Raw genomic sequence first — 27,872 nt, forward strand, 5'->3', positions numbered from 1 at the left:
TAGCTTGGGCTTGCCTGGAACTTCAGAGGCAATTTAATCTTACCTTGCCTCTCATTTCTATTATATTTGCTCCATTTATTCTCCCACATGGTATACATACTTCTCCCCTCACTCTCCATATGTATCTGATTTGATGAACTTGCCTCTGTTGCTCTGGGGGAATAGAAACCACCAAAAAATGTCATCATGTCTTTCCGCTTTCACCACACATTTACTTAACCACCTGCAACTGAACTCAGATAGTCTGTCTCTTCTCTCCTTTTTACTATGGATATATTTTATGTCACTCCCACAACTTGAGCACATTGCTTCAGCAATTATTTCTTTTTTCTCTTGCATCAGTAATTTTTCTCTCTACTGTATTATTCATATAGTCATTTGTAATGCTTTTCATTAAAAAAAAAAAAACCTTGACTTCGCATTCCCCTTCACATTTCTCCTCTTTATAATCAAACTCGCGGGAAGTTCTGTGTACTTGCATTTCTGCTGCCAGTTATTCTCCTTTCTTAATCTACTTCAGTCAGGATTGTACCTCCACTACTCCATCAAAACAGCTCGTGTCAAGGTCACCAGTGACCTCCACGGGGCTCAATCCAGTTGTCAGTTCTCAGTCTTCATCTTTCTTGGCCTGTCAGCAGCATTTGACACTGTTGATAATTCCCTTTTCCTAATAAACTTTCTTCACGTGGCTCTCAAGGCGTCTAGTGTCTTGATTTGCCTCCTCCCTTGCTGACTGCTGCTTCCCAGGCAGCTTCTGTGAGTCCTTCTGTCAAGCTGATTTCTAAATATTTGAGAGCTCTAGGTCTCTATTCTCAGACTTCTCTTCTCTGGCTATAGTTATTCCCTGGGATGGAAATCTCATCTAGCGTCAGGACTTTAAATACCATGTGCTGATGATTCTAAGGTTTTAAAAAATTTATGGCCTGGCTCTTTCTTCTGAATGGTACAGATTTTTATCCAACTGCCCATCCATCCTGTTGTCCTGAGTGAATTATGTGTATGTCAGATTCAACAATGTAAGCTGTACTTACTTCTCCCTCTAAACAACTCCTCTTGTAATCGTTCCTGAGTCCTGAAATGGCAACTCTGTGTTTCTAGTTTCTCAGGCAAAGAATCTTATATTTATTCTAGCAAATCTTACCATGTCCGCTTTCAAAATGTACCAGGACTCCATCTCTTCTGAGCACCTCCTAGCACAGGTCCGAGTGGCTGCTCTCTGGCTTCCTGCAGTTCGTTGTTGTCTGCTCTCCTTGCCTCTGCCCTGGTCTGCTTCCAGTTTATTTTCTGCGTAGCACTTGTAGTGAGCCTTTTGCACTGTGTCAGGTCCTGTCACCGTCTACTCAGAATCCTGCAATGGAATTCTAGCACACTCAGGGTAAAAATCGACACTTAGCACCTGAGTCCTGCGTGACCTCAGTAATGGGCTCTCATTATTCTCTGACCTTGTCCCTTACTTCTGCCTCCTTATTGTTTGAGCCATTATTACCTCTGACCCTTGGCACTGCTGTTCTATCTGCCTCGAATATTCCCTTCTTCCTCTAGGTTTTTGCATGTTTTGACCCCGCTTGTCCCACAGCTCTTTCCTCAGATGTCACCTTATTAGTGAGACATGTCCCCACCCCTGCTGGCACTTCCTGTTCCTCTAACCTTGCACTAATCATCATCTGACATACTTTATATGTATTTATTGTCTTTTTCTTGCAGTGTACTCTAAGCTCCATGAGGGCAACAACTTTGTTCATTGCTGTGTCCCAGTTTCTAGAAGAGTGTCTGGTATATAGCAAGCCCACAGTAGATAATTGTTCGGTGAATGAATTTAAATCATCTGTCCTAAATATTAATTCCCTTGGTCATCTAATCTCTCTGACTTAAACCTCATAATTCACTGTTTCTGACCAATCACTCTTCTTTTCTTTGCTCTTGTGACTTTACTCAGACTTCCATTCCATTGTAAACAATTTCCCCGTTATTCTCAGCTTCTTAGAAGACCCCCTTCATTTACATTTATTCACCAAGAACTGGTTTTCCTATTTGGACCATCTCCTACACTCCAAATAATTTTGGGAGAAGGTAGTGATGCTGTTAACATTTTCTTGTCTAGCCAGTGTTCCTAACAGGTCCACGGCTTCCAGTGGCAGGTGATCTTTGATGCCCTTTGCTCCTTTGGGTTGTTGTCAGTACTGTCTTCTGTTCTTCTCCCTTGTGTACTGGGAGAGCTTTGACACACAGCTTGTAGTCCTCCTCTTCATTCTCAGTTTGTCATTCCTACATGATGATGTGCAGGGAATATCCGCTAGCCTGGTCCAAAGTTGTTCTCAGTCATATGGCCACCAGTACTTCTTCAGAAATCCACACATGGGATATTCCCTAGACTTTATCATCACTTAGAGTGGTTTCATTTGAGTCATTTTTCCCCCCACATTCCACAACAAGCTGTGGCAAACCTTTATTTGTAGCAGACTTGGTCCTTGACTGTAATGAGATCTCCTGTTCCTTGACCCATCCTTTTTGGTCAGTCTGTCATTCCTCTGATCTGACAGAAATTAAATTGAAATTAAAGAACTAAACTGATTAGAAAATGGGCAGCTAGGCACAGTGACTCACATCTGTAATCCTAGCACTTTCGGAGGCCAGGGTAGGTGGATCACCTGTGGTCAGCAGTTTAAGACCAGCCTGACCAATATGATGAAACCCCTTCTCTACTAAAAATACACTCAGTTGGGCATGGTGATATGAACCTGTAATCCCAGCCACTTGGAAGGCTGAGGCAGGAGAATCACTTGAACCCTGGGAGGCAGAGGTTGCAGTGAGCCAAGATTGCGCCATTGCACTCCAACCTGAGCAACAAGAGTGAAACCCTGTCTCAAAAAAAAAAAAAAAAAAAAAAAAAAAAAAAAAATGGGCGAAGCACTGGAATAGGTATTTCTCAAAAGAAGACATAAAGATGACCAGTAGGTATATGAAAATACGTTCAACATTACTAATCATCAGGGACATGCAAATCAAAACCACCATGAGCTATTACCTCACATCTGGTAGAATGGCTGTAATCAAAAACACGAAAGATAACAAGGGTTGACGAAGATGTGGTGATAAGGGAACCCTTGTAATTGTTGATGGGAATGTAAATTAGTACAGCCATTAGGAAAAACAGTGTGGAAGTTCCTCAGAAAATAAAAAATTGAGCTACCATACGACCCAGTATTACTTCTACTGGGTATATGTCCAAAGGAAATGAAATGAGTATGTTGAGGACATACCTGCCCTCTCATGTTCGTGACAGCACTACTCGCAATGGTGAAGTTGTTGAATCAACCTAAGTGTCTGCCTACAGATGAATGGATCAAGAAAATATAGTGTATATAAGGAAGGGAGTACTATTCAGCTGCAAAAAAGAATCTTGTTATTTGCAACAACATGGATGAACCTGAAAGACATTATGTTAAGTAAAATAAGCCAGGCACAGAAAGACAAATACTGCATGATCTCACTTCTATACGAAATCTAAATATGTTCAACTTTTAGAAATAGTGAGTAGAATGATGGATGCCAGAGACTAGGGGTGGGGGCTTGGGGAGATGTTGATCAAAGGGTACAAAATTTCAGTTAGGTAGGAGGAATAAATTTGAAATCTATTGTATAACATGAAAACTGTGATAAATAACAATGTATTATATTTTAAAAATCACTAAGAAGTAGAAGTATTCTCATCATAAAAAATTATAAATATTTGAGGTAATGAGTATGCTAATTAGTTTGAGCCATTCCACAACGTACTTTAAAACATCATGTTTGTACACAGTGACTATGTATAACTTTTATTTGTCAGTAAATTAGGCTGGTTGCAGTGGCCCACACCTGTAATCTCAGCACTTTGGGAGGCTGAGGCAGGCATATCGCTTGAGGTCAGGAGTTCAAGACCAGCCTGGCCAACATGGTAAAACCCCGTCTTTACCAAAAAATACAAAAATTAGCCAGGTGTGGTGTTGCACACCTGTAGTCAGCTACTTAGTGGACTGAGGTGAGAGAATTGCTTGAGTCCGGGAGGCAGTGAGCCAAGATTGTGCCACTGTACTTCAGCCTGGGCAACAGAGTGAGATCTTGTCTCCAAAAAATAAATAAATAAATAAATAAAGCAAAATTTAAAATACAGAATTTAATAATAATGAAGTCTCTTCTTCAACTGCCTTTTGGTTTGATATGGAGTATATTTATTGAATAATTATTTTCTACCCACATTGATTTGTGATTCTTTTTGTATGTTAAACTTTTATATAATGGAATCTGTTTAATATATCTGTCAGCTTTTGGTGCCAGCACATTCTTTACACGAATTGAAGCTTTTGATAATGTTTTAATATTTTATAGGCTTAGTAGTTTCTAATTGACTTTATTTTTCAGCATTGTCAGTGATGATAGTCTAGTTCTTCACACTTCCACATGATTTTGAAAAACATTTGATCAAGTTATGGAAAGAAAAGTCTCCATTGGGCCTCTTTTTTTTTTTTTAATGATATTAAATGGGGCTAATTGACCAGTTCATATAAATGAATATTTTGTTAAAATTTTTTTTTTTTTTTTTTTTTTGAAATGGAGTCTTGTTCTTGTTGCCCGGTCTGGAGTGCAATGGTGTGATCTCGGTTCACTGGTGATTCTCCTGCCTCAGAGTCTGGAGTTGTTGGGATTGCAGGTGCCTGCCACCATACCCAGCTGAATTTTTTTTTGTATTTTTTTAATAGAGACAGGGTTTCACCATGTTGGCCAGGCTGATCTCAAACTCCTGACCCCAGGTGATCCTCCTGCCTTGGCCTCCCAAAGTGCTGGGGTTACAGACGTGAGCCACTGCACCTGGCCTATATTTTGTTAAAACATCAGTAAAATGTCCAACATTTTAACTTTTTAATAGTTTAAATCTTTTTTTCCTGTAAATGTCACAGATATCTTCTATTATTTAAAAAAGATATGCAAAAGAGTAAATGATCCGTTAACTTTGTTTTGTTTCAGATATGTTTCCTTCTTTTTGCCATTCTCTACGTTGTTTCCTACTTCATCATCACAAGATACAAGAGAAAATCAGGCAAGTGGAAACATTTCAATTAAAACCTTTATTAGAATGCCAAGTGGTCTAGGCATGGTTTATGGGGTATATTAGTACACTTCAGTGTCATAGTGTATTGAATTTGCTGGTGATTGAAGTAAGCAGTTGTCTGCTACTAAGAGAACTAAAAATAACCTCCAGGGAATTTGACAACTCTGAGAGTCATCCTCTTAGTCCAGAGTCCTTGTTTATCACAATTCTTATGTCCAACTAAGAATAGTGCTAGGCTATTGAGTATCTGGGAAACTCTCAAGTTTACGAGGATATTTGGTTCCTTGTGAGCGGCTCTGACTTTGAACGTTTTACTCATCCACATTCCATACCTTTTCTGGCTACTAGAGCATATAGTAGATGTTTAAGTCTCCATAATACTATTTAGTATCCAATTATTAGCATCTTGTATTCTCCTTTTATTCTTTCACATATATCCTTATCCAGCCAGAGGGACTACCATATCTTTACTCTTTTTTAATGAACTTTGTGCTCATTAATTCAGACTTTTTAGGTCAGGGTTTCATAAGTACTTAAGCAATTGCCTTACTGTCTTTTGTTAAATCTCAGCTCTTTTCTGAAAATCACAGGATTATCTACTTGTGATGTTGGGCTAATAGTAGGTGCTATATGAATAGTTAATGATTTCTTGATACTATGTTATCAGTTTAAACTTGTAGGACTTTTGAGAGAAATAAGGTTATAGTGCTTGCTCTAGCGTATTACTTTAGTACTGTTACTTGGCTCTGTGACTGCACTGAAGTACCCAGTGGATTCTATAACCTCTAAAAATTTTGAAGATACAGATTCAAAATAGTATCTTAGCTATTTTAAAAAATTCATTGGCATGGTTTCATGGACTATAGGCACAAAAGGGGAGAGAGAAAGAGAGAGAATGAATGAATGAATATAAATGGATCATTCTACATGAAATTAGAGGTTGGTGAGTGGGAAACTGGAGATGTATCAGGTGATTTTTAGAGTAGTACAGGAGTGGTGGGGGAGTGATGAGGACTCTGCACCTAGCTGGTAGAGTGCTGGGGTTGGGAATAGAAGTGAAATGAATATGGAGATAGTAAAACATTCTTTTTTTTTTGAGACGGAGTTTCGCTCTTGTTACCCAGGCTGGAGTACAGTGGCATGATCTTGGCTCACTGCAATCTCTGCCTCCCTGGTGCAAGTGATTCTCCTGCCTCAGCCTCCCTAGTAGTTGGGATTACAGGCATGCTCTACCATGCCCAGCTAATTTTTGTATTTTTAGTAGAAATGAGGTTTCACCATGTTAGCCAGGCTGGTCTGGAACTCCTGATCTCAGGTGATCTGCCTGCCTCAGCCTCCCGAAGTGCTGGGATTATAGGTGTGAGCCACTGTGCCTGGCCAAGACTTGATGATTAATTGGATGTGAGCTCAACAGTGTATAAAAAGTAATTGTAACTATGTTCTTTTGTGGAACATTTGGTTGTAAAGTTCTTTTGGGCATCTTGGAATTAAGAATGGAGATGGACTAATAGAATGGCCCAAATATGTCCTTGATACCGAAGCAGGTGGGTGCACAGAATTCCAGAGACCTGAGCAGAGAGCCTTGGAGAACATTAGGCATTTAGGAAGAATGGGCCAGGAGGGTTTATGGTATTCTTATAATTGGACAGTCTCTTTAGCTTGTAAGTTTATGTGGGAGGACAAAAGAGATTGCTGACAGGCATGAGCAAGAAGGAGAGTGTCAGAGTGAAGGCCATCTGCTACTTAAAAAAGATGAAGCAAACTTTATATATAATTTTAAATATATTTTAATATATTCAATATACTTAATATATAGTTATATATAATTTTATATATATATATATTTTTGTGTATATATATAAAATTATATATCACATATATAATATGTATTATATAATTCTATCTTATATAATTTATATTATATATAATTTAATATATGATATATAAAATTATACATATATAATTATATATTTAAAATTATATGTAAGCATATATAATTTATATAGTATATAAAATATATATTATATAGTATATAAAATATATATGCAATATATATAATTACATATATAGTTAAGATACTATATATGGTGTAGAATTATATATATATATATATATATAGTAGAATTATATATATATATAATATTTTTTGAGATAAGATCTCATTCTGTCCCCTAGGCTGGAGAGCAATGGGGCAATCATGGCTCACTGTAGCTTTGACCTCATAGGCTCAAGTGATCCTCCAACCTCAGCCTCCTGAGTAGACGGGACTACAGGCCTGTCCAGGCTAAATGTCCAGGCTAAAAATCTAATTTTTAAGATTTTTTTGTAAAAATGGAGTCTCCCTATGTTGTCCAAGGTGGTCTTGAATTCCTGGGCTCAAGAGATCTGTCCACGTAGCTTCCTAAAGTGTTGGGATTACAGGTGTGAGCCACTGCGCCCTGCCAATTTCTGTTTGTAACTTCAATAATTATGAGTTACTGATGCAGTAGTATCCAAGGTTAGTTAGGATGGTTCAAGAGACTCCTTGCTACTATTATTAGTGACAAACTCAAATTATAGAAAGTTAGATGAGTTCTATGTTTCTGAATTTTAATTTTATAGTAATTTTTGTTGGCTGTTATCAACCAGAAAATTTTATTTATTAACAGTTTTATTAACATTGTATAACAGTTTACTTCATAATGGTACTAAGGTTCTACTAAGTTTTATTTTCTTGGACAATTTCAATTTACATATAGTAGTTTTATTAATCAGGATTTTGTTAATCAAAACATCCCATTCTCTATATACCATACTACTTGATTTAATGAGATTTAAATTTGGATCTATGCTGAAACAAATATGGTGCATTTTGAAAATTGTTTCTGTTCAATAATTGCCTTTTTAAGTTTGTGTTTATAGTTTTTAGTAAATTATTGATACATTTTGTTAGAAGATAAAGGAATATTAATACCTAAAACATTTTTGCAGATGAACAAGAAGATGAAGATGCCATTGTCAACAGGATTTCGTATGTATTTTAAAGTTCTGTTGTTCTGTTTCTGCTTCTTAAGTCATAAATTGTCAAAATCCAATTCTAATTTTTGAACAGAAATATGGAAAATATTCACGCAGCACGTTACAACAGCTTGTATTATCCTTTTCTTCTTTCATATACATATTTCATATTACAACAGCTTTAGCATATTAATCCTATTCTTGGAAAGCATATGTGAGCAAATATGTATGAATAATTGAGCACCGATGATCTCCTATTGAAATTTGCATATTTAAGGAGCTGACAGATTTTATCTTCAGGGGATTAAATGAGGAAATGGCCTTCAGTTTGAGAAAATTGCCTGGTCATAAGAAAGAAGACTCTTCGCTGTTTGAACAGTCTGCTGAGAAGACTATCACGCTCTTGAACCAGGCAGCAGACATGTCCTCTGATTAACTAAACCTGCCCGCTGTGGGCAGGAAGGTGGATCCAGACTGTCCTTCAGATTCCTTATGTACACCGGTGAGATATGATAGGGAGGTCCTCTAATTTTGTTGAAGTATCATACTTAATGGAAAGCAGTGAATTCCTTTCTGTTAATTTTTGCTTGTTTAAATGTGAAATTGCACAGATGCACCTATATAGGAAAGTTCTGTATTCCAGGATTTTTTAATTGATACATTAAAATTCTTTTGAAATCTCAAATTTATAGAAAAGGTGGAAGTAGAAAACAAAGTTTTTTTCACTCAAACTGTTTAGAAATTGCTCATCTGATGCTTCATTTCTTCAGGATATTTTCATGTATAATTCCTATAAACAGCACATTCTCCTAGGTATCTACCATGCAACCCTCAAAACAGTGAATTAGCATAGACAACAGTTCCACTTATACCCCATTCAAATTTACCGCTTACCCCAATAATGTCCTTGCTGTAGTGAAAGGATCCAGTCCAGAATCACACATTGCATTTGGGGGTCATGTCCTTTAGTCTCCTTCAGGCGCAAACACTTCTTCAGTATCCTGACCTTGATGCTTTTGAAGATATTGGATAGTTATTTGGTTTTGTCTGATCTTTCTTCATAATTAGTATCAGATTATGCATCCTTTGCTGAGGAGGATGAGGGAAGTAAGAAGAGGGGAAGAGGAAGAGAAAGATTCTATGTTCTTTCACATAGGCGTATACATGTGCAAATAAATACTTATACATACAATGGAATAGTATTCTGCCATAAAAATAAATGAAGTACTGATGTGCTGTAATGTGGATGGACCATCCTAAGTGAACGGAGCCAGACATAGTGGCCTTTTATCTATAAGCAATGTCCAGAGTAGATAAATCAAAAGCAGATTGATGATTGCAAGGGGCTGAGGGAGAGGAGAATGGGGATCCATGGGTATGACATTTTCTTTTGGGGTGATGAACATGAAAGAAAGAGGTGGTTGTACAACACTGTGAATGAACTAAACACCCCTGAATTGTTCACCTTAAAATGGTAAATTTTATGTAATGTGAATTTCACCTCAGTAAAAAATTAATAACTCCCAGCTAATAAATGACTAGGCCTGATTTGATTCCTAACTGAAAAATGAATACAAATGCACTATGATTTACTAGATTTGGTAATTTATTTTAAATGACATAGGGAAGCTAGATAAGAAATAAAAATAGCTGTAACTTTATGATGGAAATTCTTACTCTCTAGCTTTAAAACCTAGGCCCAAAACTTGATGTTTTAAATTTACAGAATTAGGGGTTTTCGTTATATTCCTAGCCCTGTGACATTTGTGAAAATTGAGTGAATCATTTTTTTCTCTGTGTAAATTACTGCTTTTTTAAAACTCCACTTCTGCCACCTTGCAGAAGCTACAATGAATAACAGACTGAATAAAGGTAGATATCCTCTCCATGTGAAACCTCTGTGTGTGAAGGGCAAGTGAGGTATGTACCTTTCTCCTCTCCATTCAGTCTGTGTACCACCTGTGGTGGTGAATCGACTTAAATGTACTTACAGATCCATACTTTATAAATGGAAAGGAACACATCACTTTGTCTTTTACCCCTAAAAGTACATTGACTGACATTAGGGTGAGGTGCTGTGTCCTTATGGTAGATGCCCAGGAGCATCTTTACCTGCTTTCGGGGCAGCTGGCATAGCACATGCAAGGGGTTTGGGTTTTAGCAGTCACAGGTGGTTTCTGTATTCTGGGGATGTGTACAGAAATCCTCTTCCTGAGGGGCAGGGGGTTCATATAAAGTGGTGAAACAGTTAGGAGAGCTGCAGGGGAAAGAGGTCACCTGAGAGAAGGAGTCTGACCTAGTCTCTCCCATCTTTCTTCCCTGTCTCTATTGATCTCTTTGTCTTTTGCTGTGGTAGAATGAGTGAGAACTGATGAGTTAGAGGGATCTGGGTTCAAATTCTGGATCCAAGATTAACTTAAGTCCAGAAGATACTGAGGAACATTCACTTTCCTCTATGTAAAACAGAGTTCCCACCTACTTTGTAGTACTGTGGTAAGGATTAAATAGCATTTGCTAAAAAAAAAAAAAAAAAAAAAAAAAAAAAAAAAAAAAAAAATCTAGTGTAGGGTGCTTGATGCACAATAGGTGTGAAATTAATGTTTCCTCCACCTTAGGATTTTTGACCCGTTTTGTCTGCTTAGAATTCTTTGTTGTCAGATATTCCATTGAATTAACTCTCTCACCTTCTTCTGTTTTGTTTTGCTTTATTTCCCCAAGTCTCAACTTTTCATTGAGGCCTTCCCTAAGGAATATCCCACACTTACTGTCCCACACTTAATATTGAATAGTAATATTCCCTAATATCTCACACTTAATATTGAAACCCGTATGTCCTCCTCCCCATTTCCAATCCTCCTTACGGTGTTTTTCTGTGGCACTTATCATCTTTAGCATATTATATATTTACATATTTAATGTTTTATTGTTTATTGCCTGACTCTCTCCAGTCCAGGATAAACCCTCCTCAAGCAAGAATGTTGGCTTGTTGGTTCACTGTTCTCAGGTGCCCAGCACAGTCCTGACACAGGGGAGTAGGCACTCTGCAAATACTTGTCTAGTGAGGGAGCCCCACCTGAAAGACTCACTGAGGTCGAATCTCTGAGACGGGCTTTAACAGAAGCTCCACGGGTGATCCTGACAGTGCTGCTGCTTAAGAACCACTGGTTTCGAGTGATGTATTAGGAAGCCTAATTCATGCAGCAAATGTTTATTGATTAGCTGAGATGAAGACTTAAGATTGAATGCTGGTATGCCAACATTTCACAGATGAATGTAAAATGTCACTCAATTTGTTATTCTATTGCCCAGAGAATCAGACCTTTTGATGATATTTGGGAGGATGTGAGCCAGATGCTGAATACGAAATTTTCTTTGTCATCAACACCATATACATCTTACTGAATAATTTTGAATGACTTAAATTCAACTATGATAAAATCTTGTTTCCACATATACTTCTTGATTAGATATTATCAACCTGTTAAAGTTTAAGATGTAAAGTGGCAGGTTTTGCTTCTGATTTGTTTTTTAATTAAAAATATATATTGAGATATTAACTCATGAAATACATTTTTATGGTAACTTGTATTTTGCAGTGGAGTTTTTAAAATGTGAGGTCTTTCATTTTGTTGATAACTACAAATAAATAAAAAAGCATTTATTTGTTTAAGCAACTTGAATGTCACAATGAGTGTGGGGCTGAAAAATTAGGAAGAAGGGAATATTGTAGAAGTTGGTGGAAGAGTTTCAAGAAGGAAGTGTAGTGCTTATCAACTTGAAATGTCACAGGTCATACTCAGATTGCAGTGAAAAAGTATCTGATGGATTTGACCATAAGGAGAACCTTTTTAGTACTAGATGAGGAGCAGAAGTCCTACTGCAGTGGGCTAATGAAGAAGTTGAGGATAAAGAAGTAAAGGTGTGATATATGAGTTCTGCTTAAGAAGCATTTTGAAAGAGCAGAAGCACCTGAGGATATTTATTTTTGGCTGATCAGCAGCTAGAGGGAGGATGACTGGTGAAGCAAGGCCCCTGGAGACGGCTGAGGTGGAGATTGGCACAGATAAGCAGGAGAAAGACTTCCTCCTTTGACAGATAGGATAATAATTGTCTGTTGACAGCTCTATCAGGTGGTAAGTATGGAGGGATTGTACCCCTTTTTTCCACTCTGAAATGAGATTCAGTCATTTGCTGGGAATGAAATGAGATTCAGTCATTTGCAGAGCCGTGGTAGAAAGCTCAGGAAGAACCTGATTGTGTTAGTCTGTTTTGTGTTGCTATAAAGAAATACTTGAAACTGGGTAGTTTATGAAGAAAAGAGATTTATTTGGCTCACACTTCTACAGGCTGTACCAGCATGACACTACCATCTGCTTGGTTTCTGGCGAGGCCTCAGGAAGCTTTTACTCATGGTGGAAGGTGAAGGGGGATCAAGAGAAAGAGAGAAAGAAGAGGTGCCAGTTTCCTTTAAACAACCAGCTCCCTTGTGAACTAACAGAATGAGAATTCACTCATTACTGTAGTAAAGGTGCCAAGCCATTCATGAAGGATCTGGTCCTATGATCCAACACCTCCCATGAGGCAGACCCTCGCCTCCAACATTGGGGATCACATTCAACGTGAGATTTGGCGGGGACAAATATCCAAGCCACATCACTGATGATGGGGGTTAAGAACAGGAGATTTAGAGACTCATAATTCAAGGTTCCTGGTCCTGGTTTGCTAACTGTAAGTATTTTAAAGGAGTGTGAAAGTGATTTAAGGTGGTTTATTAATTCATCATCACCTTGCAAAGACACTTTACAATATGATCTATAGATATGGCTTATTTTTTTCACACTAGTTATATTCAGTGACTAGTTATATTCAGCATCTGAGTATGTGCTGACAAGGAGAGGTTCTGCCTTCCCGGTTGGATTAAGAAGATAGTCACAAGTGTGAGATATTTGGGAAAGCACTTGTCTTATTACTACCAGAATTAGAAAAGATGCATTACTCTGAAGATGTAATTTTTTTTTTTTTGAGACGGAGTTTTGCTGTTGTTACCCAGACCGGAGTGCAATGGCGCGATCTTGGATCACCGCAACCACTGCCTCCTGGGTTCAAGCAATTCTCCTGCCTCAGCCTCCCGAGTAGCTGGGATTATAGATACACACCAGCATGCCCAGCTAATTTTTGTATGTTTTAGTAGAGATGGGGTTTCACCTTGTTCACCAGGATGGTCTCGATCTCTTGACCTCGTGATCCACCCGCCTCGGCCTCCCAAAGTGGTGGAATTATAGGCATGAGCCACCACGCCCAGCCTGAAGATGTAATTTTTAAAAATAATGCTCCATTTTAGAAGGTGACATTTCTGAAACTATCCTTTAATTCTTAAAGGGCACTTTCTGTAGTTACAAGAGCAGGGGCACTGCTGCAGTTTTCTAGTTCAGGGCCTATCACACTCCCTGCTAGGATGGAGCTCCATCCCATCACCCTCTTATGAGTAGCTGTCCTTAGAGCTACTCAAGGGCAGTCACCGGTGATGCTGTTATCTTCTGTGTTTCTCCAGGGCCAGTCATGATACCGAAAGTGTAATAGGTTCTACTAGTTTCTTTGTTGTTGTTGAAAGAGCAAGCATTGTAGTTATGATGACCATATATTCAGAATTTTCTGGGTCATTTGTGACTTTAAGTACTTTATTTGCCCCCATAAGCTTACTCGTTTTGTCAAATCATAGGTACCAGGTTTTGCTTTGGAAATTTTATTTGACCTTAATTGCTAGGCATGTGGTCAGAGCATGTGGGAGCCAAAGAAGAGAGGAAGTCATTTTGCTGAGGGGAGCAAGAAGGGAGAAGTTGAGGAATGCTTCACAAGGCACCTGGTGTTTGAGGTCTGTCTCGAAGCTCATGTGTGAATTTCCCATGCAACTTAAAGGGTATTCTAGGGAGTGAGTAGACTGTACAGAGGGCAAGAAGGAATCCTGAGAATCCATTTCATGTTTGGGCTATGAGGGGGTTAGGTGAGTCTAAGTGTATGTTGAAATGGGTCATGGTACGAGACAAGCCTGGAAAATCATATTGGGATAGCTGTGCAGGACCTGGAATGGTGAGATTTTGGATTTGATCTTAATTTTAGCATTGGAAAGAATGATAGCAATCAGGATAGCTTCCTCCCGTGACTGCAGAAGCTTGCTAGAGATCACTTGCTGGCTGGTCGCTGCCAGAGTTGGCCGTGGACCCTGGGACAGCACTTGTCAGAGGGCTTCTCCCAGGAAACGCAGTGTCTGTTCAGAAAAACTAATTTACAAAAATTCTATATCTGATTTCAATTGTATTTTTGGTATGTATTATATGGTCTACATTTTAAAATTTATCATTGATTTACTGAGCCAAGGAGGTTTGCTGGTGATATTTTGGGTTAGGAATACACTTCTGTTGGTTGCCACAAGATGGCATTGGCCTCAAAGTTACTCTGTGTTTTTGTGTATGTAGTATGATTTTTTCTTGCTTTTTAAAAATACTTTCTTATATTTATTTTTAATTTCTTCCAATATTAACTTTAATAGAACTTTAATATTCATTTTATCTCCACTATTAGTGAAGTTCCTTTTTCCTTTGCCAATTTATTCTTTTAAAATCTTTTAAAAAGTTTAGATGTTTGTTGTAAAAAATAAAAATGTTTCAGAAATGTATAACTGAGAAAGTGAAAGCCCCTTATAATCCCTCTTTCCTATGGGATTGTTACATATTATGCTGGATTTTTTTGTACCCCCCCCATGCATTTTGTGGGGGCAGAGCATGTTTTATATTTATTGCCCATGCTTTTCATTTTTTTTGTCGACTTACATATTATTCCATGTTAGTACCTATTACAGCCATCTTATTTTTTTAAATGACTAAGTAATGTTTTAAATATTAATAGTACAATATTGTTTAATAGTTTTCTATTGTTACTGTAATTTATTTAATCTTTACCCATTAAATAGATGTCAGGCCAATGGCTTTGTAAATTTTTTTCCTCTGAAATAAATATTTTAAATTAATTTGTTTTTTATACTGGTTTCACAAGTAATTTTTTCACAAACAGTTGTTGCATTGCTGTTAGCGTATATTGTCAAAGTTTTTAATTAAATGCAATTGTGAAAAATATTTAAAAGGAATGAACTACAATTTATTTTTTGTAAATATGTGAAGTACTGTCTCTTCAGTATATGTTTATCTTTTAGGTACTACTCGTTAGACTTACTGACATTTTCATAGAGTAAGGAGTTTTGGAGTTCATATAGTGTACCTTCTAGGACCATACGTATATCATTTGTCTCCCAACTACATATATTTAATACAATTCTGAATATAATACTTTTTGGATTAAAACATTGAAGAGTTTGCATTCATTTTGCTTGCTTTCATGTTCGTTGCTTTTTCAGATCACTTGTGATGATGGCTCTCCTTTCTTCCAGGTTGTTTTTGAGCACGTTCACTCTTGCAGTGTCAGCTGGGGCTGTTTTGCTTTTACCCTTCTCAATTATCAGCAATGAAATCCTGCTTTCTTTTCCTCAAAACTACTATATTCAGTGGCTAAATGGCTCCCTGATTCATGGTTAGTATATATTGCCTAATATAATCACAATTAATATTTTAATTTTGTACTGCACCATATTTTTAGGTTTTTATTTTATTAGTTTTCTTCATAATTTGTGACTTCCTCCAGTAAACTATTTGGGTCTTTAGTAATGTCGGAAAACCAGATTCTATTTATCATTTCTATTTTTAATTAGTTGTGAAAGGCTTTTCTCTTAGTCAAGAAGCAGTTTTTATACTTAGTATGATTTTGATAAATACATTTTCATTTCAGTATTTAGCAAGAGAATTTTTGTTTATCTGAACATGTCAGAAGAACTCAACTTCCATTTAAGAACTAAAAAGCTGGCTGGGCATGGTGGCTCATGCCTGTAATCACAGCACTTTGGGAGGCCAAGGTTGGCAGATCACCTGAGGTCAGGAGTTTGAGACCAGCCTGGCCAACATGGTGAAACCCTATCTCTACTTAAAATACAGAAATTAGTTGGGCATGGTGGCAGGCACCTGTAATCCTAGCTGCTTGGGAGGCTGAGGCAGGAGCATCACTTGAACCTGGGAGGTGGAGGTTGCAATGAGCCAGGATTACACCATTGCACTCCAGCTTGGGCAAGAAGAGTGAAACTCCATCTCAAAAAAAAAAAAAAAAGAAAAGAACTGAAAAACAGCAGCTGTAGTTTCCATTTTATTTATTGGCTAGTAGTTTCTTTAGTCTTTTCAAAATATATGCTAGAAGGGGAAAAACACTCTCTGTCAAGTACAAATAGGTACCATGATGAATTACTGCTTTGAAGCCTTTGGGCAAGTCACTGTCCTCTCACCGTAGTTTCCTGTTGTCTTAATTGGGAAGATAAATAAAACCCAGCTTGCTGGCTTGTTTTTGGAGTAGGAATGATGTATGTAAAGTAACTGTCTTTTAGTAGGCACTTAATAGGTGGTAGCTATTATGATAGTTATTTAGGCTGTGGGGTGTTTTCTTTCTCTCTTCTTTCTGAAGAATCTTACCGTTTTTACACATCAATTCAGTGTATGTAAACTGAATTCTTGTCTCTCATAGAACATGCTGGTGTAATTCTTTTTTGAGGAGTCCTAATTTTTTTTATTTTTCTTTTTTTCTGTTTCTTTTCATATGCTGCTTTCACAGAATATTTTTATTTTTTAATGCTTTAATTTTAATTTTTGTGAGTACATAGTTGGTGTATATATTTATGGGCTATATGAGATAGTTTCCTACAGGCATGTAATGCAAAATAATCACATCAGGGTAAACAGGGTGTCCATCACCTCAAGCATTTATCCTTTGTTAAGATTTTGTAATTATGTGTTAGAATTATATCTCTTACTCATCATGCCCTACCCCTCTCATTTTATTAGTGTTGATTTGTGTTACTAGTAACTATGTTATTAATTATTGTTTTGTTAATGTTATTAATTATTGGTGTTATCAGTATTAATGGTTATTTTATAAATTCTCATTTTAAGGTAAAAGTTTCTTGATAATTTTTTTTTTTTTTTTTTAGTAAGAACCTTATGAGTTAATGGTAAAATGTCCTCCTTTGACAATATTTAAGCTAAGTTGCCATTTGATCTAAAAAAAAAGTATCAGAGATACATTTGTATTTGATTGTATTTATATTTCATTAAATACAAATTTAATGAAAACAAGCTTTAAGGAAAAGTTTGTTTACATTAAATTTGTATTACAGGTTAGTGAATTTGGAGTTTCTGAGTTAACATAAAGAGGTGTTGTGATCTCAAATCCAAGGGAAAAAAACCAGAATAACCTGCCTGTTTAGTATTGTTACAGTGTATGCTGTAGTTTTTATAGTTGGCATTTTGCATTTAGAAAACATCACTGTTTTTTTTTTTTTTTTAGACTGGGTCTCACTCTGTTACCCAACCCTAGAGTATAGTGAAATGATCATGGCTCACTGCAGGCCCCACCTCCTGGGCCCAGGTCGTCATCCTCCCACCTCAGCCTCCCAGGTAGCTAGGACTGAAGGTGTGTGACACCATGCCAAGCTAATTTTTGGTATTTTTTGTAGAGACGGGGTTTTGCCATGTTGCCCAGGCTGGTTTTGAACTCTTGGGCTCAAGTGATCCTCCCACCTTGGCCTCCCAAAGTGCTGGGACTACAAGTGTTGCCAAGATGTCGCCTGTTATGTGTAACATGTGCTTACTGGAGTTGCTGTAGAAGGCTGTGGCTCATTAGACTAATAATATATGTTCTTTCATTGCTATTCTGTTCATGGTACTGTAATCCAGTGGAAGGAAAGAGCAAGTTGAAATTTTAGAGGTTACTAGTTTTATGTGTAAGACTAGTTTTATGTCTCCTGTTTGAGAAAGTGTAGAAGGCAGTTTTTGCAGTTACCTTAGCAGTCCCTTAGGCTTTTGCTGATACTGTGGCCCTATATATGAAAAACAGCAACACCAACCACAACCTTATTTTGTTCCTGTTCATAAAAGTAAGGTGTGGTCACTATACAGAATATGGAAAATACTAAACTGTACAAACAAGAAAAAATCCACACTTCTTTTTCAGCATATGCGTGTGTATATTATATATAGCATATGCAATGTATACCTTTAAAACATTTAATATTGTGTTTTCTATACCTTTTAAGTTCTTTGAAATCATTTTTAGTGGCTGTACCCTGAGCCATGTATATAGCAATATATTAGCCTAGTGGTTTTCAGAGGCTATTTTGTTATTTTTAAGAGTGGAACCATTTATCCCACCAGTGACTTGCCACCTGGATTTTTTTCAGATTTGCCATAAAAAATAGCTGAGTTGTTCCTCAGGTACCAAACCCACCCTGTCCTCTTTGTGGAACCTTTCACTTAACCAGTAATTGTTGTTGAGCCTCTAGAGGATTTTAAAATTTTAATTATTATTTGGGTTTCTGACAATTTCTTTACATGAAAATTAGAATGAAAATTATTAGGCTAATGAGTATTATTGCTAAACTGTTTTCTAGAATTACTTGTTTATATTCTCTTCACAGACCATGAAGGTGCCTCTTGTTTTTAGCCATAAACTTAACAACAATGAATATTAGTGTCTTGGATGGAAAGGAGTTTCTCATTATTGTAATTTTAATTTAAAAAATTTTTAGTGAGATAGGACATTTTAATTTTAACTTATAAAATATAGAATAATAATACATATGTCATTTTATAATAATGATAATTATTATTATTATTATTTTGAGACAGAGTCGCTCTGTTGCCAGGCGCCAGGCTGGAGTGCAGTGGTGCGATCTCGGCTCACTGCAACCTCTGCTTCCTGGATTCAAGCAGTTCTTCTGCCTCAGCCTCCTGAGTAGCTGGGACCACAGGTGCGCGCCACCATGCCCAGCCAATTTTTGTATTTTTTAGTAGAGATGGGGTTTCACCATGGTCTCGATGTCTTGACCCCGTGATCTGCCCGCCTCGGCCTCCCAAAGTGCTGGGGTTATAGACCATAAGCCACCGTGCCTGGCCTATTTTTATTATTATTTTTTTGTGATGGAGTCTTGCTCTGTTGCTCAGCCTGGAGTGCAGTGGAGCAATCTGGGCTGACTGCAACCTCCACCTCCTGGCTTCAAGTAATTCTCCTGCCTCAGCCTCCCAAGTAGCTGGGATTACAGGCACCCGCCACCACATTTGGCTAATTTTTGTATTTTTAGTAGTGGTGGGATTTCACCATGTTGGCCAGGCTGGTCTCAAACTCCTGACCTCAAGTGATCTGCCCTCCTCAGCCTCCCAAAGGCTGGGATTACAGGTGCGACCCACCAAACTCATCCCATATATAATTTTATTTGATTCATGTCCTTTGCCCTTTTTTGTGGTTGTTGCTTTTTTCATATTTAATTTACGATCTCTTTATGTGTGAACACATCAGCTTTTCATTCAATTTTTATACATGTTTTTCTGATTATTATTTTACTTTTTAATTTTAATTGCTTTTTTTTCTGGAATTTGAGTATTTTTAATAATATTTTGCCTTTCTTTTTCTCTTTGGTGTCTCTAATTGTTTTTGTGTTTAGAAGATTGAGATATGACAACTAGTTGTCTCAATACCATTAATTGAATATTTATTCTTTTCTGTATTGATTTTTTTATGTTTCTTTTCAGTAAGCTAAATATTACATTAGGGTCTGTTTCTGGGCTAATTAAGGTGCATAGGTTTTGGAGTCAGACCTGGGCTTTAATTTCAGATCTGTCTGAAACCCTGAACAACCTTGAGCAAATTGTTTACACTTTCAAAGTCTCAGTCTTTTATCTATAAAATAGCCATATGAAGGTCTAGTTTATAGAATTGTTATATGTAGTAAGTGGAATATATATATATATATAGTATAAAGTAGCTAGTCTATTGCCTGGTCCAGAGTAAGCAGGAAATAAATGCTGAATTTTACTTCCCTGTTTTTTCCCTCTGGTTTGTCTGTGTATTCCTATGCCAGTGCCATATTGTTTTAAAGACTACAGTTTTGTAAACTTTGCTCCTACTAGGTTTTAAAAAGTTCATGTATTTTATGAAGCCTTTCATAAGCAAAGGCATATGTTTTGTGCGATATGGGACATGGCAATGCTGTGGAAATTTGTCTTTTAATTGTTTTGTCTGTGTTAGGGAAATGTATATACATGTTTATGTGTTTAAAGAAATGCATGTTTGGTGGGACATTTGGAAAATAAAAATCACAGCTAGCAGATTGGGTCCTCAGCAGTGGCCATATCCAGGCCAGCCTTGGTGAGTAGAAGTCCATGGTGCTGGGTCCGTGTATGGTCTCCATCTCTACCATCATGGTGACTTTGTTCATGAGCCCATTGGGCAATGACAAGGGTGGCTGGGGAAAGAGGCTGACTGGTATCCACAGAGCCAGTCATCCTATCCACTTAATTATTAAAATCCTCCTCTGCTGAGGTCACCCTTTGGTGAACATTCACATGGAACACAAATACTTCAACATTTTTTTTTCCCATTCAGAGAGGTTTGTTCATGTACCTCATCCCGATTTTCTTATTGCCAGTTTTCCAATTATGTTTCTTCAATACTCTGACCATCCGGCCTGACCTTTGGCCATGGCCCACTGATTTGTAATAATCACACATTTGGCTATTTCTCCTTCCAAGCAAAATAAGCAGCCAGATGTACTGCCCATAGTTTTGCCCACCAGAGAATTTCCCTTCACTGCTGTGTTTTAGGGATGTTCCAGAAGGGGGCCATATTGCTGCAATTGTCCACTGACGTGGGTGCCTGCATATCATACAGTACCATCTGTAAACCAGGCCCAGGTCTCTCTCCGTCAGCTGATCTTAGGGAACTCCCCAGGAGACTGTAGGTGCAGGCTGGAAGAGAGAAGGCAGTGTAGCGGGAGTGGGGACCATAGGCATTGGGACCACTTCTTTATGTAACTCTTGCCTTTAGGGCCCACTTAGGCCCAGACACATAGCACTTCCATTTGATGAAGGAATGCTGCTGTGCACACCCAACCAACTTTCTGGCTTGGTAGGTGAGAAAACATTCAGTTCATGATGGGCAGCTCAGGTCCCATGGTAACTTGGTGGCCCATGTTTAAGTGTCAGTCTCTACTAAAGCTGCATAGTGGGCCAGGAGCTGGCTCTCAAAGGCAGTCGTTATCCACAAGGATGGTTGGGTGTTGCCCCAACATCCTAAGGGCCTGTGCTGCAGTTTACCTAGAGAGGAGCCTGCCAAAGGCTCCACACCGCGTTCCTCTCTGCCTCTACCCTTTCAGGCACCCTTGGATCTGCCGGGTCACATGGCCTAGGAGGCAGAGCAGCCTGCACAGAGCCTGGAGCTGCTGCAGAGCCTTCTCTCATTCTGGGCTCTACTCAAAACCAGCAACTCTTCAGGCCACTCAGTAAACCGGCTGGAGCAACACACACAAAGGAGAAATGTGTTGTCTTTGAAGTCCGAAGAGGCCTGCTAGATGTTATGCCTATTTTTTGATGTAGGAGGGGCCAGATTCAACAATTTATCCTTCACCTTAGAAAGGATATCTCCATATACCCCACAACACTGGATGGGACCCCTAGAAATTTCACTGCGATAGAGGGCCCCTGAATTTTTGTCAGATTTATTTCCCACTTTTTTAAACACAAATGTCTTACCAATAAGTTTACAGTGGTTGTTACTTCTCACTCACTAGGTCCAGTCAGCAAAATATTATCAACGTAATGGGCCAGTGTGATATTAATATCTTATGGAAGGAAAAGATGAACTAGATTCCCATGAACTAAATAATAACACAGGGCTAGAGAACCCTTGAGAGGGTTTACATACCCTTGAGGTAGGGCAGTGAAGGTGTATTGCTGGCCTTGTCAGCTGAAAGCGAACTGCTTCTGGTGATCTTTACTAACAGGGACAGAGAAAAGCATTTGCCAGATAGCAGGTACGTGTTAATTTGTTCAGGGAATGAAGCCACATCTGGTACAGCAGCTGCAACTGGACTCACTACCCAGTTAAGCTTCATGATAATCTTCTGTCATTCTGCAAGCTCTGTCTGTCTTCTGCACAGACCAGGTAAGAGTCGAATGGGGGTGTAGTGGGAATCCCCACCCCTGCATCTTTCAAGTCCTTGATGGTGGCAGTAATCTCTGAAATCCCTCCGAGAATGCAGATTTGTTTTGGTTTACTGTTTTCCTCCGTAGATGCAGTTTTAGTAGCTCCCCCTTGGTCTTTCCCACCGTTAATAGCCCTCACTCCGCAGGTCAGAGAATCAGTGTGGGGATTCCACTAGCCATTCCAATCCATTGATGCCTTCTGGAAGTGAGGAGACAGCCACAGGATGGGTTCAGGGACCCGTCCTGAGTTGCGCCTGTGCTAAAATTCCATTGATTACCTGGCCTCCATAAGCCCCTACTCTGACTGAAGAGCCACAGTGAAGGTCTCCTGGAGTCAGTGTCAGTTCAGAGTCAGTGTCTAGAAGTTTACAAACAGTCTGATTATTTCCTTTTCCCCAAAGCACAGTTATATCACTTATATTCATTTGTCAATCTGTCATTTACAGTTTTGTGACATTTATGGGATTCGGTGAATACTCAGGAATGTGTTCAGATTCCTTCAATTTCCATGGAGCATCTGTTCTAGTAGTCTCATGCTGAAAGCATTCAATAATATTTATTGATTGAAGGAATAAAAGTCATTATAATTATGTCATTAGGAATATTTTGGTAAAAGTGAATTTAATTTGAGAGAAATTTAATAGCTTATCTTATAAAATTGTCAATATGGATGTTTTTGATTGTGCCTTTAATGTGTAAATCACATATGGATTAGAGGCTAGATGTGTTGATAATGCTTTTTTTGTATGTGCAGGTATATTTAGTTTGGCTTAAATATAGTGTTTAGATTTTGGACACAGGTTTGAGATGTTACATGTTAACCATATTACCTTGGAATGCTCTTTGATTTTCTGGGCGAGAATTTTGTAACATAAATAAGTAAAATATTAACCTTAGTAAACTGTGTGTCATGTAAACAAGATGTATCTCTGCCTGCAGTGAGAAAACAGTTTGAAAAATGTGATATACAAAAATGACACTAGAGTACTGGAGTGAGGCAGAATTGATGGTGATCCTCTGGCCATTGGATTTTGGCTGGTGGTTGTCATCACTTGTCAGCTTGATGCTGTGAGATGTGTTCCGTCATTCACTCAGGGTGGACCGTGACATGCCAGCAACTATAGTAGAGGGGGCAGAGATGACAAATTAAAATGATAGTGAAAGTTTGTTTTGTTATAATTAAAATAGGAAAAAGGGTAAAAATGGACCGAAAAAATAAAGTATCCACTTGTGTACATTTTCCATATCTTTCGTACTGTTAAAAAATTAATAGGAAATGTGAAACTCTTTATTTCCATAAGGTGAAAAACAGTGATATAGCTACTTCCTGGGTTTTCCTTTTGGAAAGGGTAACCTTTTGGGGTGATAAAAATGTTTTGGAGTTAGGTAAAGGTGGTCAGTTTAGTACAAATGCCCCTAAACTGCTCACTTTAAAATGGATAATTTTAAGTAATATGAGTTTAATATTAAAATAAGAGCCAAATAACAATAAAAATATGGAAGAAAGGAAAATTATGGAATCAGATTGTACTCTTAAATAAAATCAGAAAATTTTGAGTTATTTTTCCCTAATGGGGCCCCATTTTGGCTAAGCTGTCCACTCACTTATGAGTGGCATTTACAAACATTTGTAACATGATTGCCCAGTTTGAGATTGTCTGTTAAAATATAACCACAGTGAATCTGACTAGTTGCTGTAAGGACTGTGCTGTATTTTGATTTGTCATCAGGAGTAGCCAATATACTGTTTGGACAACGTGAAGGAAAAAAGCAAGATCCATCCTTTTAAAATTCATTTTTAAGTTCCACAGAAGATCCAAAAAATTAAACCGTTAGTGTATAAACAATTGAAGTTAAGAAAATATTACATTTATTTATGAATAGATGCTAAGTCAAAAGTAAGTCCCTAATAAATTTTAATGTACTGTCGTTCACTAAATGTTACTAGTCATTTGGGCTTGATAGTTTAGTCATTTATCATAATGTGTATCAAAGTAGTTAGTGGATATTGAGGTATTATTTATAACATTAAAAACAAAAATCCTGGTGTTTGGAATAGGAAATTAATTAAATCTTGCCAGATGCAGTGGAGTGCTTTTTTTGGCCATTATAGATGATAATTTAGGCTAGTATTTGTTGATATATAAAGATATTAGAAAAAGTCCATATTTATGATCCAATGCCTATTTTGTAGAAAGAAAAAAAGAGTACATGTGTAGGTAGCTGCACAGAAAAATATCTGGAAGGGGAAATACAAAGAGTTTAACTGTTTTTGTAGGATTATATATATTTTCTTTTTTTTTTTGATATTTACATTGCATTTGGTGTTTGCATTTGTACAATGGACATATTATTTCTTTTTTAAGACAAGAGTTATATTAAGATAAAAAATTCTACAACTCATTGGTAAATTGTTGTTTATTTTTCTTCTAACTAAATAAACAGAGGCTATTCTAATTCTGAGATTCTCTCTCTCTGACTCTTTTAACCCCAAATCAGCAGTGGTTAATAATTCCGAAGTCCTCACACTACTTGAAAGCAGACTTACAGATTCTTTTAGAAGGCTTTATGCTTTGTTGGTAGAATTTTAAAAAATTGTATAAGTTACTTTTTGATAATTGGATTAGATCTTCAGTTCTACTGAAATAATGGTTGAACTTTTGTCATTTTGGAAATTATTGAATATGGCTGAACTCTGATTAGTTTTTAAATTTAAATTCATGAAAGTTTTTGTCTATATGAGGAAAAATGATAAATTATTTGCTCCATAGTATTGTATATTGTATTTTGAAATATTTTGTGACTCCAGCAGATGGAGCTAGAAGTTAATGCATCCTGTGGTGATCTGGAAATTTGGTCTTGTTTTGTTTTATTTTAAACCATGATTAAATAACTTTAAATTCAAGTACCTTTTCTGGGGATGAGCACTGGATAGCTTTCAAATAGGTTGCCATTATACTGTGGCTGAATTTTTAGGGTTTTACTACTATATGGAAGTATAAAATTTTACCTTTCTAAAGCAGACAGATTTGATTAATATTTATCTTACAAATTAATAATGAAATAATGTATAATGAAGTATATGTGTTGGCCCTAACAGTAATTTTTAAGAATGATTTATCAAAATTATAGAATATTAAGGAATGTGTATGTGTATATGTTGATGCATATTTATAAAATGTTAGAAATTTACTAAGCTTTGCAAAATTGCCAAGAATATAATCACTACTTAGCAATATATGTTAGATGCGATATTATATCTACGTATTAGATGTTCTTCTCATAGTATTTTTACTTTCTTATAATTGCAAATTTTATTATTAGATTGGCATAAGCTGTGTCTGAAATTCTTACATTTATTTATTTGAGACCAGCCTGAATAACATGGAGAACCCGTTTCTCCATGTTCAGGCTGGTCTCAAATTCCCGATGTTAGGTGATCTGCCTGCCTTGGCCTTCCAAAGTGATGGGATTACAGGCGTGAGCCACCGTGTCTGGCCTTGACCATTTTTATGATGTTGAGACAGGGCAGAGAAGAGGCACTGACATTTGTTTAACATTTTGGGTGTTAAGTTAATATTAAGTTAAAATATTAAGTTAGTAAACTTTAATATTTTGCATTTAATTATTTAGATTGAAAAAAAGCTGGTTGATCAGTACATGAAAAAGGCATCTAAATTTCTTGACAAACTAAATTAACTTGTATTTGGAACTCTTCTGGATTCAGGGTGCTGAATCGTTTTCTTCAGTTGTCTAACAGACATTGCTGCTTGTTTGATCTGCTGATAAAGATTTCTTCACCCTGTCTTCTGTCTCTACTAAAACACAAATGTTAGCCTGGTGTGATGGTGCACATCTGTAATCCCAGACACTTGGGAGACTGAGGCACAAGAATCACTTGAACCTAAGAGGGAGAGGTGGCAGTGAGCCAAGATTGCACCACACCGTACTCCAGCCTGGGCGACAGAGTGAGACTCTGTCTCAAAAAAGGAAAAAAGAAAGAAAAAAGATTTTTTCATTTAGCTTTTGATAAACTATCTTTGTTTTAAATAAGTGTATTGGCTAGTCAGAATAGATACCTTTTACTGACTTGGGAGCATTTGCTGCCTAGGGCAAAGTTTTATTTTTTTAACTTTTGACATCCAGAAAATTTCAGTTTTACTGTATAAAAGGGACATGTGTGATTAGAAGGATAAATTCTGGAAGCATGTATGTTTATAGATCAATAACAATAAAAACAATCTCCTTTTATGCTTCAGAATTTATCTTTCTAATCACACATATACAGTATGTCCCTCTTATACAATAAAATTCAAATCCTTCTCGGGATGTCAAAAGTTAAAAATAAGTTTTAAACTTTTTTTCTTCTGAATATGAAAGCATAGTGGACCCTTAGCCTTCAAGGATGTATATTCATGATTACAACAATATGAGAGCAATATTTGAGGCTCCCTAACACGTGGTAATTTGTAATTTTGCTGAGGCTAAAATCTAAATTGTGCACTCAGAGAGACTGGTAAATAAAGTGAGCCATGTGGCTAATGAATGAGCCTAGCCCAGCATCCCCATCTCAGTTTAGCTTTATTATTTTCTGCCCTTTTTGTTTATTTTGTGGGGAAAATTATATGATACAGGGATATGGAGAAATTTGAGTTTCACAAAGGTGTTTAAATGTATACTTTGTGAATTTTAGAGGACTTTATATGCTTCTTATAGAAAGAATATCCAGAAAAAAAAAATCACCTACAATTGTGCTATATTTATATTGTTAATTAGTTGGTATATTTATTTGCAATTGATTTTCTATGCCTAGTTTTTGTCATTGTCATTTTAAAATATTTTCAATATCACCTATGTATATAGGTTTTGCTGGTTAAATTTTTTTGGTGAAAATAAGAAATAGGGCTGGGCGCGGTGGCTCATGCCTGTAATCCCAGCACTTTGGGAGGCCAAGGTGGGTGGATCACAAGGTCAAGAAATCGAAACCATCCCCGTCAACATGGTGAAACCCCGTCTCTACTAAAAATACAAAAAAAATTAGTTTTTTTTTTTTTTTTTTGAGATGGAGTTTCACTCCTGTTACCCAGGCTGGAGTGCAATGGCACGATCTTGGCTCACCTCAACCTCTGCCTCCTGGGTTCAGGCAATTCTCCTGCCTCAGCCTCCTGAGCAGCTGGGATTACAGGCGCGCGCCACCATGCCCAGCTAATTTTTTGTATTTTTAGTAGAGACGGAGTTTCACCATGTTGACCGAGACGGTCTCGATCTCTTGACCTCGTGATCCACCCGCCTTGGCCTCCCAAAGTGCTGGGATTACAGGCGTGAGCCACTGCGCCCGACGAGAAATAATTCTTTAAGGAAAGGGTTGAGAGCTAATGTTAGCGGTAACTCACATCACTTTGTTGTCTTTATAGGGTCTAAATGCTGGTGTAGGGGAGAACTTTTCAGTTTCTTTGTTCCTGTTTTTTTTTTTTGAGACGGGGTTTTGCTCTTGTTGCACAGGCGGTTTCTCCATGTTGTTCAGGCTGGTCTCGAACTCCAGACCTCAGGTGATCCACCTGCCTCGGCCTCCCAAAGTGCTGGGATTACAGGCATGAGCCACTGCGTCCGGCCTTGTACCAATTTTGTGATGTTGAGACAGGGCAGGGAAGAGGCACTGA

General features: G+C 37.4%; 1 protein-coding gene across 6 annotated transcripts in view; it reads left to right on the plus strand.

The window, feature by feature from the left end:
* Positions 1-27,872, plus strand: part of LMBR1 (limb development membrane protein 1) — a 249,167-nt gene that overhangs the window by 88,737 nt on the left and 132,558 nt on the right. For 4 of the 6 annotated variants that reach the window (XM_064367741.1, XM_064367593.1, XM_064367643.1 and 1 more), the window contains exons 2-4: positions 5,005-5,077; positions 8,060-8,099; positions 15,528-15,667. In XM_064367741.1, the coding sequence (XP_064223811.1) occupies positions 5,005-5,077; positions 8,060-8,099; positions 15,528-15,667 (253 nt within the window). The remainder of the gene's footprint in view (positions 1-5,004; positions 5,078-8,059; positions 8,100-15,527; positions 15,668-27,872) is intronic. The other 2 variants (XM_064367704.1, XM_064367681.1) reach the window with 1 other exon arrangement.

This window comes from Aotus nancymaae, unplaced genomic scaffold, assembly GCF_030222135.1.
Source record: "Aotus nancymaae isolate 86718 unplaced genomic scaffold, 86718_ANA_hifiasm-v0.15.2.pri h1tg000002l, whole genome shotgun sequence".
Lineage (NCBI taxonomy): Eukaryota > Metazoa > Chordata > Mammalia > Primates > Aotidae > Aotus > Aotus nancymaae.